This window comes from Cygnus atratus, chromosome 6 (assembly GCF_013377495.2).
Source record: "Cygnus atratus isolate AKBS03 ecotype Queensland, Australia chromosome 6, CAtr_DNAZoo_HiC_assembly, whole genome shotgun sequence".
NCBI lineage: Eukaryota > Metazoa > Chordata > Aves > Anseriformes > Anatidae > Cygnus > Cygnus atratus.
This window is the reverse complement of record NC_066367.1, coordinates 12,118,591-12,133,115: the sequence shown is the minus strand read 5'-3', so window position 1 is coordinate 12,133,115 and position 14,525 is coordinate 12,118,591. Positions and strand designations below refer to the sequence as shown.

General features: G+C 38.6%; 1 protein-coding gene across 3 annotated transcripts in view; it reads right to left on the bottom strand.

Moving 5' to 3' along the window:
* Positions 1 to 14,525, bottom strand: part of DIP2A (disco interacting protein 2 homolog A) — a 121,590-nt gene that overhangs the window by 80,737 nt on the left and 26,328 nt on the right. For all 3 annotated transcript variants that reach the window (XR_007708440.1, XM_035570655.2, XM_050711382.1), the window contains exon 2: positions 653 to 724. Coding sequence is in view for 2 of the 3 variants with exons in the window: in XM_035570655.2 (XP_035426548.1) it covers positions 653 to 724 (72 nt within the window). In the remaining variant the exon portion in view is untranslated. The remainder of the gene's footprint in view (positions 1 to 652; positions 725 to 14,525) is intronic.

Sequence of the window (14,525 nt, the reverse complement as noted above, 5' to 3'; positions counted from 1 at the left end):
TCCCTCATCCAAATCATCAATTAAGATTTTAAAGAGGATGGGCCCCAACACTGACCCGTGGGGAACACCACTGGTGACCAATCGCCAGCTGGATTTCACTCCATTCACCACCACTCTCTGGGCTCTCTAAGACCAAAGCACAATGACAGCACAACAGCTAATTGTGATTAAATCACAAGTGTCATGGTGTTGACAGACAGACAGACAGGATGGGCGTTTCACTTTTTGGCCATTGAAGATAAAGTATGGTAATAAATTGCTGTAGTATGTAGTAATTTATAATAAAGTCTGTATTTTGAAGAAATTGGGAGGAGGGTAAAGAGGAAGCAAAAGTACAGGAGTGATGATTAAGTATTTTCATTTAATGAAACTGGCCAACTTGCTTTCAGGAATAACTTTACTCATTATTGAAGTTATCTTAATGTCTGAGATGCAGCTCTCAAGCTAACAGAAATTTGTTAAAAAATGTTACCATTTAACATTTCATATAGTGTTAAAAAACATTGCAGACCTCTTTTTTTCCACAAAAGTAGCCCTTCTTTACTACCAGTTAGATGCTATGTCAATCAAATGTTACTAATTCTTAAAGATAATTTTCCATTATGTATTTTCACAGATTTATTGTAAAAGGTGTAACTTATGAGTCTCTTACCTTGAATTAGTGGTATGTACCGTGCTAACAGCTTTGCTCTTTTCTTTTCATACCCTTTCTGAGTGATGTCTCCTGAAGAAACAAAGAAATAAATTCATATTGTTTGGAACAGTACTTAAATAAACCTTATTTTCATAATAGCTATGAATAAACTCATTAGCTTTGGAAAAGTCACATTAGCAACAAAGAACTTAGCATGTCAGAGAAACGATTCACAGCCATATACACACCCATGCAGTGCTACCTGCCCACATATGAGTACAAGTGTCTTAAATCTTAGAGCTATACAATATGGGAATAATTATTTTGTCTGCAGCGCTGCATTGAACCTGGTTCTGGAGATATTTGCCATAATGCAGGACATAGCCTAAGAGACTTGCAGTGTAATAGAAGCCATTGAAGATGACAAACCTGATTCTGCACACTTTTGTGGCATCAGAAACTCTCCCTGTAACAAAACTTAAGAGACCACGCTCTTGGATACTTGTGCAAGACCTTTCAAAACTAGATTGTACCATTCACTCTGCCTTCAAATTCTAGGAGGCAGTAAACTGCTCCTAGCAGTAGGTTTTATTCACATTTGAAATCTGGTATCTAGTTGTAAACTTGTATTGTGGTCTTCACTGTTAAGACACGATGCATCTTTTCACATATAATAAAAGGAAAACTTCTACATAACCCCAAATAAGTTTAGGACCTTTCAGAATCTGGTACTTCCTTGATTCTACTAACCAAACAAAAAGGGTTCATGCATTGCTAACGGCCAGCTTAACAAGTTGTTTTTATTTTTAAAACTAATGAGCTTCACCCATTTTCTAGACTGCAGCATAGACATGAAAACAGTAATCACAAACAAGCTTAAAACCACTCCCACTCTCAAAATTCACACTTTCTCAAAGGCTTGCAGAACTCAGCACAACTTTTCTTCATTCATTGGATATTATGAAAAAAAAAATCTCCCTCTGTATTTCGAATGTTCCTCAGGTATTTGTCTTAAAACATAAGTTTGGTTTTAAATACCATCCACGGCTGTAAGTATTCTAAACATTTCCTCAAACATCCATCCACCTCCCTCCTACATTAGCAATCACCGGTAACAGAAATAAAGTCACTTCATTCTACTAATCCCACCAATTACATGAATATGCACCATTTAAAGTTACTGACAGTATGCAAAAAAACAATCAATGAGAGCTTGAAGATATCGCTACAAACAAACAAAAACCCACAAAGGTAAATCCCAGAATGCCTCAGTCACTGCAGGTATCTCACACTACAACCAAACAGAATGTGCCACTTTTTACTCAGCAACCTGCGTGAATACTTCATATCAAACTTAGGACACAAGACAGAAATGCTTTGGCTATCACTTTTGCTAAGCAGAAAAGTTTTTAACAGAAAATATGTGGAAATATAATTATGAATATTTAATATTATATATCATTATACAATTATATAAAAACGTGATACAAAAACTAAACCTAAACAAAACCACAAACGCACCGTCAGATGTGTCTGGGTATAGATGATAAAAATGACAAAGTATGTTCTTTAAATAAGTCATTTCTACAAAGAAGGAAGGAAAATACCAGAAAAAAAAGATGTATCATTTTCAGTGGTGGTGGTAGGAAAATAGAGAAGAAGCACAAGCAGGAAGAACAGTATCTTAAAACACGACTAATTTGGAAGACTAAAGCAATCCCTCAGGAATTTTTTAAGTGACAAAAGCTGTGCATAATACAAATTTTCCATACCGCAACTTCATTGAGGACAGTAATTTTCACAGCTCCATAAAGGATTCAATCCTCAGATCAAACCTCTGCGCAGATCAGCTACCTTGTCAGGCATCACCCAGCTGAAGTGGTATGCTGTAGAAGCAGCAGCTCAAAAGACAGGGTTGAAAAGAAAGTCTCATTTAAACAAGAATCTCAAACTTTTGCTTCCCACTGCATTTGCAAATTCATTGATTTTAGTGGATAAAAAAAGAATGCTGACTCCAAGCATTTTCCTTGAATCATGTTAGGAAAAGTCTAAAGTCAAAAGCATCTCCGTAGACTTTTGCAGCCCCCATGGCACGTCAGAGAAGCTTAACGAGGATTCCTTTCTTCCGACAGGATCCTCCCCAACAATCACTCCCCACCCCCTTGCCCGCTACAGTGCAGTGGGATTAACCCATCACTTTGGGTTCTTTGTAATCCTTCATCTCTTCCAAAAAGAGATGCTGAGCCACATCTGGTACATCAGGGCCACAGCTGCTGTCATTTAGCCTCACTTTCTCCCTGGTTATTAGATGACACAAAAGCAATCTGAGATTTCTCAGCCTCATTGAACCAGCTGGGAACACTACAAAGTCAGGCAGTGGTTTGAGCTGTCAGTTCTTTGCCTGGGATATTTTAAAATATGTCAGAGGCTCCAACAAAATTAATCTTGACAAAAATGAAAATGTTGGAATTTCTTGAAGTGATCTATAACCATTATTTTCTTAATTTGTGCACAAAGAATCTATAATGTAGTTACCCCAAATCCATTTAGGCATTTAGCTTCTGATTAAGGGAGCCAAGCTCCTTTGTGGCTTGAGCTCCGTGCACTGAGGAGTCCTAAGAAGCTTCTGATGGAGATGAGCTGGATAAGAAGCAGACAGAGACAGGAGAAAAGCTCATGGAAGGGTGAGCTTGGTACTAATCGAGCAACTTCTCCAGTCCTTAATCAGTAGTTTGCACTTAAACTCTTGCTGGGAGCAGCTCTAGGTACTGTGAGAGCACAGTACTTCCTACAGATGAGGAAATGGCTCCTGGTAGATAATCCGCAGAGGTCAATGGAGACGTTTCTGAACAAGATGACTGTGGATTAAACATACAGATCAAAAGAAAAATGTTTTCTCTTGCAAGCCTAACAGATCTTTAAGGATTCCACAGTTTAGTATGGACTGTGCTGGCGAGCACAGTTACAATCTCAGGACTATCATCTATTGACAAATCACAGAAGCAGCTTTTACCATTCCTTCATTATAAAGTGGAAGTCAATGGTGTGAATACTGGCACTGCCAGAAGAGATGGTTCTTTGGTGGTTTGAACAGGCAGGCAAGTTACCTATCTGAAACATAACACAGAAGTCACCTGTGGAAAAATGTCATGTATATTTCCAGTGTTTCTGGGAACAGGCTGTCACCATATTTGGAGCATTGATGGGGATCGGAGAACTGATCCAGCAATCATCACATTCTACCTCTTAGACATGCTTGGGTAAGTATTTTTTAAATGAAACAACTTGAAATTTTATTTTACATAATTCTAGAGTATTATAAAAGGAACAGTGCATTGCTACTTGATTTTGACTTACTTCAAAATCAAACAAAAATAATTGAGGAAGATATAATTACTCTGGCATCTGTGATTTTTGTCCATTGTGAAAGCAAGGCATTTCTAAGAACTATGATGAGAATCAACAATCAGAAAAGCCAGTAACACTTGGTGTTACAGCTGGGAAATCAAAAGGTGTCTCTGACAAACACTGAACCATGCAGACAGTGGAAGAAATGGCCCGGTTTCCCATGTCGTCCGTCCTCCAGAGTAAATAATGTAGCAACCAGTCCTGAAGAAATTGCTAATGACAGAAGCATGTAGGAAAAGAAAACAGAGCAGCCCTGCAGCTCTCAGTGCTACTTCACAAGTCACAAGTCATTATTTATTTCTTCTGCCAGTCAGCATTGGGGGTCGACAGGGTACAGAGTCAGACAGGGTAGAAGAAGGTTAAATAACTGGATCACAAAAGCAATCTGGCAAGTTTCCAGGCTCAGTCAGTCTGTTTAATGCACTGATATTACACGGCTCCAGTAAATCCTCAAGCTCACTCCACAGAGAGACAGGAAAAGCTCAAATTCTGCCACTGTCCTTCTACTCCATTAGGGCTCTCTACAGAATAGAGAAACAGATTGATAGACGTCAGCTACCTCTGTAGGTATACCAGTCTGACATCGGCTCCTGCCCTTATAATTATTAAAAATTATAGTTTTAAATAATCCTCTTTTTAAAAAGTTGAGATGCTTCCCTTCAATGAAACACAATCTTATCTCCTATTGCACCAGAAGATGAAATGAAGAACTATTTTCATTAAGTTCCTGTTAAGTTACAAGTCTGAATTTCCACACAGACACGAGCTTCAAAATATAATGCATTTCCAAACCACTGCAACTTCATCATGCATTAACTATGAAAATTCTTTCTGAATCACTCAATTGATATATTTTGTGAAATTATTAGAATCTTTACCCAGAGTTTATAAATGCAATTTATCAAACCAGAACCAGCTTTCCTATAGCATTATGACATAAATCATGAGTATAGCTGTCTCCTCTTACAAGCTGAAGAAAGCTACATGCATCAGGGGGAAGTGGTGGCGCACTGGTAATGTACTATCTGCTTCCCAGAAAAGCAAATAAATAAATAAATAAATAAATAAAAAGAGGGGGAGGGGAGGGGTGGGAGGAGGACAGGGACTAGGAGTGGTCAGGAAGACAAAAAAAGACATTTTAAAATCTGAGCTAAAATATTTTCTGTCACAGCTAAAAATTACATTGGTAAAATATATAAAATTTAAATGTTTTCAAAAGGATGCTGTAAGCAATGTGTCTACCCCTTAAAACAATTAAGAAAGTTATATTTCAATATAGTCAAAAATCTCAGATCTGCAGAGATTAAAATATTTTGACATTTTGTTTGTGACTTCCTACATGCATCAGGGACACAGTCTAAAAGTAGAATGACTATGCCTGGCATGTAGTAGCCAAGTGTTATAGTGAGTTAGGCCAGAATTAATTGTCTGAACCAAGTCATTTTAACATAAAGCACATAGTGGGGAGGGATGGGAGCGATGCTTTGCTACTAGGTACAAATACACTTCTCTTCCCCAAACTGACAATTTCTACTACCAAAATGTCCAGGACCAGTCTCAGACCACTGGGTACCACAAAAGACTCTCTGAAAACTCTCCCTAAAGATCTAAATACAGAAACAAACAGATAAAGAGACAGGCGAACATAAAGAAAATATATTTTCTATAGCACTTTTTGCAACAACATTAATATCTATTCCCTTCCATTACTGCTGTAAGGAAAATTGACTAGACAGGATTTTCTCAGTTAAGACAACAGAACAGAAAGCAAAATACATATTTAACTTAGCATTAAATGCCTTAAAGTCATCCCTCACCTTGGAGAATCTGTGTGTAAAAATAAAAATATATATATGCTCCATATAACGCTGTTTGAAGCTGTTAAGTTGTTCTAGATCTCCCTTTCTGATCCAAGATGACATTTTTACCTCTTTCACATCCTCCACGTTCTCATTACATAAGGTACAGTGATTTATGAGCAAGGAGAAGACATTTCAGAATATTAAAATTCTACATCATATATGATTTATTTTTTTTCAGTACACTTCTTGAATATCAGTGACATTTATCTTTTCTTAAGTCCTACCTAAGGACTTACCCCATCAGCTGTATAACCTTTACAAGCAGCTGAGCATTTCTGACTTATGGGTTGCAAAAAGCTCATATTCATAGTAACCACTGTGCCCAATAGATCACAGCAAAGATGCTCAAGACTAAAGACTGAAGCAGTTCCTACTTCAGAAATCCATGAATATGGGAAGATCCAACGCACAAATCAGAACACGAAAATCTTCTTTTAGAAGTCACCAGAAGTGTCCCCCTTTCCTCCCTCCCCCTAAGATTACACTTTGTTCAAAATACAGAGTGCATTCAAAATATGCAAACAGAAGTCACATAACCTGGAACCCATAGACCACATAGAACTCAAATTATTTAAATTTGTAGGCTACTGAACTTTTTCAAATGGACTTCTAGGTCTGGGTTTAAGGTTTGAGCAGTGTCCTGTGACACTGACCCTTACATGTGTTACCAAACCATGGTTTTAGAGGAAAGTACAAAAGGGGTTTAAAGTTTATCATGAAATAATTGGGGTGCGGGTAGAAGGGGCTAGTTGTCCAAGTTTTAGTACGAATGCAGTCACTTTGACTTTTTAAACTAAAAAGGTAGTATGTATTTAAAAAAAATCTTTATCAGTATCTGTGGTAAAGATACAAAATAACACAATGCAATATAATTTTTTTAGGAAATTAGGCCTCACTAAAAAATATTTTACATTACATCCACAGAAATCATCTGCTGTGATCTCAAAGAAACTAGTGAAGTGATTCAGAGTTCCTGGATGAACTACAACATGGTAACTATACCGCAAAACTGAAAAAAATAAACCAGCTGAATTACTCTCAGAAACATGCAGAAAAACGAAAGAGCTGGTGCACAGCTTTCAGAGCAGGAAAAAACAACAACAACAACAAAAAACACCACACATCAATCCCCCACTACAAGCAGAACTCTTCAGGGTTCAAAATCTTGGGAAGCCCCAGTATGGGTCCCTGCGATGGCTGAATTTATTTGCGCTTATATACAGCTGCAACGCTACTTAGCTGGTATGCAGCTTGAGTTAAGAAGCCATGAATGGCCAGCAAACATGAAGCACTTTGCTGAACCAGGGACATGGAAAGTCCAAGACCACAGTTTGCAAAGGCCTACGTTGATCATTCCTATACATGGCTTTACCTGTCACATTTAGCTGTGTTTGTCTAGCATACACAATACCCACATTCAAATTCAGCAGCTGTGAGTGCTAACAAAAATGGAACGATCACCTTGCTGTGACTTTCTGCTTAGAAGGCCATTAATGAGACCGTCCCACACCACCGTTGCCAGCACACGTTTTGGACAAGTGGGTTTATTCCTCTGTCCACCTTGCTCAGTTATTCCTATTTGATGACCAGAGGCCATCCGTTTGCTACTGATATGAAGAAAACTATTTCTTCAAAAGCAAAATGCCAATTTGTTCCTAAACATTTTCACATCCTTAACTGGACAAATCTTTCTTAGAACATACGGACACGCCCTTGCTCGCAAGCAGGAGCCATCTCTTCCACACCTTCTCAGAACAATAAGGACGAAAATTGCAATTTCTGCCAACTACGCTTTATCCTCATTTACCTCATGAGAAAGAACCAAACAAATGCCAAGTTTGGCATCTGGGGTATTGAATTCTTAAGCACACCACTACCACCATGCTTCAGGTTCAACATAACACACTGCTACCATTTCCTTGCTGAGGCTGTGGCTAACTAGCACTATTTTCTATAAAGTCACGTTTATTAAACACAAGTAATGAAATGCATCATTTTAATTACATAAAGTACTGAATGCAGTACTTTTTTTTTTTAATTGGCTACTAAGGGAGGAAGGGAGGACAAAGTATGTTACTGAAAGAAAGTGAAACAACTCCAGCAACAAAACAAAAAATCTGTTTCCAGAATTTCACACAAAGAGTAGTACTCATAGCCAAGGGCTGCAGTGTGACTGAAAAATACTCCTTTGCAATAAGATACCCTCAGTTGCCAATATAACAGTGTTGTAAAAGAGGTTCAACGTGATCTTGTAGAAGGGAATCTAGGAGCACCCCTGCAGCAATACATCTCCTATCTCAAGTACAGTCACCATCAATTAAGTAAGAGATATATAACGTCACTGCATTTAGCGAACCAGTGCCAAAATATCTGTTGTCAAATTGATTTACACTCCAACATTACTTTATTTGCCAAACTGAGTGTTAAAAAACTGAGAATAAAACTTTACTTGGCTTCTGATTCAAACTTACTAGAAAAATGACTCAATTTTGCACTCCTTTTATCTTTTCTTATCTTTTTAGAAGTCCGCTTCTTTCATTTCTGAAATAATTTAAAAATCTACATATGTGGATAATCCACTGAGTAGGACTGTGTAACTACTCAAAACAAACCGTAGTATGGACTGAACATACCACCTGCTAAAAAGAACCTTTTCCTGCCAGATTTGCTTGGACAGTTCACTTCAAAGCTTAACCCAGCTGCTGGCATAACTAAGTGGACAGAAGAGCCAGCACAAGGGGTCAGCAACCCTCCACCAACAGCACTGTGGGTTCTGTCAGAATAAATTGGTCCAATCAGGTTGTACAGATATCATTTTACCCCAATGTATCTGGAAGCCATGTGCTTAGCTGCTAAATCCACTTTAGTTATCAAGCAAAGACATACTTCCTTATTTAGGACTAACCAAAATGTAACACTTACTTGATAGTTTTATAAACATCATATGAAGGTCGTGTCAGCCAATTTCACCTGGTCTTTACTCCAGCAAGTAACTGATTTTTATTTCAGCCACTCAAAATATTGTTCAGTTGAATAACATATATGGTCCAGACTTCGTATTAATAAAATTGAAATGTATTACCTTTATTTTATAATTCAAACCTACTAATGCATAGCTTTCAGCATAACTCACATGGCGTGCAGTCTGATTTAAGTGAACTATTGTGTGTTTTTTGTCTGAGCTGTTTCTTTATTAGAGAAATGTGTTAAGTAAAATTCAATCCCATTTTTGGAAGCTGCACTGCCTTATGAGTACTTTAAATTGAAAAAATAAAAATAACTGAGGAGTGGGCTGGCAGCTCAGTCAGGAAATCAAAACAGTGCATGAGAGGAGGAAAGCACAACAAACTGGCACAGTTATCTTTGACTACTTATTATAGTCTACTTAAGACCTGGTAACAGTTTCTTCCTTCCTTTCTCTTACTCCCACACCCAACTAAACCCTTGGTATATATTATTGACTGTCATCAAGAACCACATCAGCAGCATCACCTTGACATTTTTTCCCAGCACAAACTTTGAAAACGTTACTACTTTCAAAGTATTGACATCAGAGAGAACCTCGCAACTTACCTTTCTCCAAGTAGTCACGTATTTTACGTATCTGCTCAAATTAACAGCTCAGACTCAACCTTCACTTGCTTGGGATGTAAACTGCAGGTAAAAGACTAATCTACAAAAATTATATTCCATTGCAAACTTTTATTTGCTACTCAAGTGTTACAAACACACAAATACAGCATTTTTCAGTGCTAGAATTGTGACTAGTGATACGGTTTTATACCTTCAAAATTTCAAAGATTAATAAAACCAATTTGTACTGAGTTTAAGGCTAATAAGGACTACAAATAAGTAATGGATTCAGCCATATACTTGATGTTGCCTCTACGCCTACTTCTCAAGCTACTTATCTACTTACCTTTATTACTCTCACTGTAATCTAAAAATTTAGTATTCAGATGACAATTGCTTGAGATAAATAAAGTGTCTATAATCAGGCCAAACCTAGGAAGTCTACTAAAAATGTTTCTATTCAGGAAGTAGCCCTATTTATAATTGCATTTTTAAAGTCCCAACCTTAAGTTGCTTTTTAAATAACTCTGACTTAATCTTCCTAGTTTCTTACAATCACATCACTAACTTCAAAGACCACTTTTTTCAGAGATCCCTTGTGGTCCTACAATTCAGTACTTGGTCCTTAAAGATAAACAAGGTTCTCAAGTCTTCTGTATTCATATGTACCTCATCCTGTCCTAGGATATGCTCATCTGTTATCTGCTAGTTGCCTGTGTTACTCAGCGCATCCTAATTCATTCAAAGGATATACTTAACGGATCTTTCTGAGCTGTGTAAAGTTCCTGGTAAGCCTCCTAAATCTTTCTCCTCCATTTCTCAAGCAAAGCCTTCCTGAAATGTTTCCTCTCCTCCTTCTCTTTCTAGTACCACTGAAAAAATTAACATCAGAGTAATTCAGGCTCGGAGAGACCCTAAGAGACCTCTAGTCCAACCTCCTGGTAAAAGCAGAAAAATTAAAAGGTCAGATTGGGTCGCTCAGGTATTTACATAGTCTTGAAAACCTTCAGAAACAAAGACTGCACATCCTCTCTGGGTACTCCAATTGCCCTCAGGGTGAAAAAGGGCAATCCTAATCCTTCTCCATACCTCCTGCCAGATCCAGTCCTGCTTCATTTCAGGTCCACTACCTCCCATCCTCCTTGCATGTGCCACTGTGAAGAGCCTGACTCCATCTTCTGGATAATCTCTTCGAAGATGAGGGACAACAGTTCAAAAATCTTCTCCACTAGAATTCCTCCATCCCCTTCTCAAAGGCTCATGCATGCAAACCGCCCTCAACTGCTGATTTAAAGTTATCTCACTCCAGTGGACTAGGTTAAACATCCCCAATTACCGCTGGAAAAGAGCATCTTCTATGCTTTCCCTATGTACAACAGGGAATTCCTTTAAGTATTTATACCTTTCCCAAATTATTTGAGAAATCTCTGATTTTGATATGATAATAATCTATACTTCTTAGGATTCCTTCGTCCTCAATCTACTTATTCTTTCAGTCTCAGTGGGTCACATTTTTTTTCTGCTCGGTAGCTCCAAATTTCTAACTCATGTAACTTGACATCAATTTCATTCGTCCCTTTTCTAATTAATCTTTATAGTTGCTTTTGATAGGCATCAAAAATGGGCAAGGTTTTTAACCAAAGTCTCCTGCACATCAGGATTATCTGCCATCCTTGAAGGACTGTAAATCTCTCCACAGGCACATGTTCTTTTGTGAACTGGAATATCCAACCGAGTACTATGTATCTTTCAAAAAATGCTTTGATGTTTCTGTGCTCTGAACCCAGGCATGACAACATTTGTAACTCTAGAAGAACGGATGAGGAGGTATTCTATATTGCTCATAGCACTTTCTCTCATCTGCCTCCAGATATGGAGAATAAAATTGCTTTAGCTCTTAAAATCTGCCAATATCAAACCTCTGTTTTTATGGTGGCCAGTTTCTTGCTTTCTTGAGTCTGAGAAACAGCTCTTCCCAAATCAGGTTGGAGACAATGATAACTACTTAGACAACTCTCTGTATTGCCACAGCTTGTTTTTCCAAACGACAGTGTTTCCTTCCTGCCAAACCCCCAATACTCATCTTGTACAAAGAAAGTCTGGCTTCAGGTAAGAAAGACAAGAGCATTCACTCACTGTTGATCAGCAGTGGGAGAGTGGCTGAAATATCTGCAGCACAAAACCATGTCTCAAAAGATCATAAACTTTCTCTCTCTCTCTCAAAATACACTTGCAGGTTCAACAGCAGCAACAGGCAGGTGAAGATTCTAAAAGTTACCAGGTACATAACAGAAGGTAGTGGGTGTAGTAGCTAAGGAAGTTCCTAAGGCAAGTCCAAAAGACAACAAGGAAAATAGCATACAAAGAAAACCCTGAAGAAAATTGATGAGGTTACTGCTGCTGAAAGACCATCTAGTTCTGCTTACATCCCCCAGCCATTGCATCTTCTCAGCTTTAGAGCTCTTGTGAGCTCTAAAGGGCATTGGACAAAGGACATTGAATTAAACACAAACCTGGCAAGTTTAGAAAAGCCAGGATGATTCACTTAGTGCCAGGTAAGCTGCTAGGTCTTCTTCCTTCCTATAGATCCTAGATCCTCTTTTTCACTTTTGACATCTGCCTACAAGGAAATATCAATAAACTACAGAGAAAATGTAACTGTACTAGAACAGTTATGAGTGCCAAAGTCAGGCAAACTCATTCAAGAGCTTTTCCTTTTTCTTCTTTAACACACATGCTATCGCCATCTTTCTCATGACCATACCATACTGCTTTATCCAGAGCTTGTATCATATTTGGTCTGCAAGTTTGGTGCTGTTATTAATACAAGTGCTGTTGAAAGGACATTGAAATGTGCTGAAAATTGCTTCAGTTCATTAAGAGGGTGGCTGCAGAGGGGTGTGGCAGCAAAACTATTTTTCACCCTGGCAAGCAGGCAAAAGGTGGGGCTGAATGAGACAGGATTGCAGCTGGAAGAGACCAACCTGCTCTCCTTCAGCATGCCCCAAACAACAGTTTCTGCTACAACGCTGCACCAGCATTCAGACCCTTCCAAAGCCTGACTGAGCTCACCAACCCTGCAAAATATATTACATATATTTGAGAAAAAATTAGATGGGTAGGGAGGATTTCTTTTCTTTCAAGTGAGTGATCTGAACTGACTCACAGAAGGGTCTGTTAAGTCCCACAGTTAGCATAGAGGATCAATCCCAGCCACTGGTAAAAGAGTTCTTTAGTAATAATAGCACACAGTTGTGTTTTCCTTGAGCTCTCCTGTTGCTAGTAGCTTTCACCACAGCTCCTCCACAGCAATCACAATTAAGTGATTATTAATCACTTAATCACCTGAAAACTCTTTATTAATATATACTTTTAATATGGTACTCATCTATGAATTTTTAAAGTTCACCTACTGGATGCCGTAACAGTGAAGCACAGCACAACCTCCTCTAGAATTGCAATTCTAAGGAAAAAAAAAACAAAAAACAAAAAACAAAAACAATGCCACTCAGTACAAATATAAAAACTCTGCACAAATTACAAGCATAGACAAACATTACTGTTACAAAGACAAATGTGGGACAAAAACATCAGACTGAAGCTTGTCTATTCAATCCAATGTAGTCCCCTTGCAGGCAAGTACTGAGAAAATCTACATGATCACATTTATTTTTCAGTAAGACCTCTGACTCATCCAGTACACTGAGGAAACATTGTTCAATGAACAGAATATTGAATAGTTTTTTGTTTCAAGTTCTCCTGCCAAGATATAACAGGCTTTGGATCAGAGGAATGCCGGAAGAAGAAGGTCACAGTCAGGGCACTGAATGGGGGGTAGCTGTGAAGAGGTTACTGGGCCGCCATCAATGTGGCCACACTTTTTCACCCTCGAAAAATCTGAATTTATTTATGCTCAAAATGATCTCAATTCAGGTAAGTTATGGTACAAGAAGTCATCTGATCCTATCTTCAGATTAGTCTGCATGGGAATTTATTTCAGGGGTGCCCCTAAGGTTCCCAGCGGTAGCTCTTGGTGTTTGGAGCCTGATGAAGCAGCAACAACCTGCAGAACACCTGGGTCTGGTATCAGTCTGGAAAGCAAGACACCACAATTAAAAAAAAAAAAATAACAGACAGCACCACTTGTACAGAAGTCAATGTCTCCAAAGATAACACCTGGATCTGTTTTCACCTTGTATAACCTGCATTTCCAAAACAGTTTCCAGATATCTGCAGAATAAAGCTGACCTATCAACTGATAAGTTGCTTTTTACTCAGTCTCTTGCAATTCAATTTAAGAGATCAGAACATAGAAAATGTATCTGGAAAACTCAATAGCAGCAGAATCGTGCTAGAATCATAGAATCATATAACATCCTGAGTTGCAAGGGACCCACAAAGATCTTCAAGTCCTACTGCTGGCTCCACACAGCACCACCCAAAAATCAGACCATGTGTCTGAGAGTGTTGCCCAAACTGAACTCCGGTGGGCTCAGTGACATGACCACTTCCCTGGGGAGCCTGTTCCAGTGCCTGACCATCCTCCTGGTGAAGAACCTTTTCTTGATAACCTTTTCTACCTTCCCCTGTCCCAGCTCCATGCCGTTCCCTCAGATCCTGTCGCTGTCCCCAGAGAGCAGAGCTCAGCGCCTGACCCTACGCTCCCCTCGTGAGACTCCCCTCAGCCTGCTCTGGTCAGGGCTGAACAAACCAAGGGACCTCTGCTGTTCCTCATACATTTTCCCCTCTAGACCCTTCACCATCTTTGTTGCCCTCTTTTGAAGGCTTTCTAATAGTTTTATGTCCTTTTTATACTGTGGTACCCCCCCCCCCCAAAAAAAAAAAGTTAAAAACAATAGATTTTGACATTTGACTCCATAAGCCTTGGCAAACTTAAGGCACCACAAGCATTACCCTTCCAAATGCAATGTTACAGCAGCACTTTCTCACTAGGAGGTTATGTTTAATAGCAACACATTAAACTACTTAATGTCTGGACATGCTTTATTAAATCTTTAGGTGTCAGAACAAAGACAAAATTGTCAGAA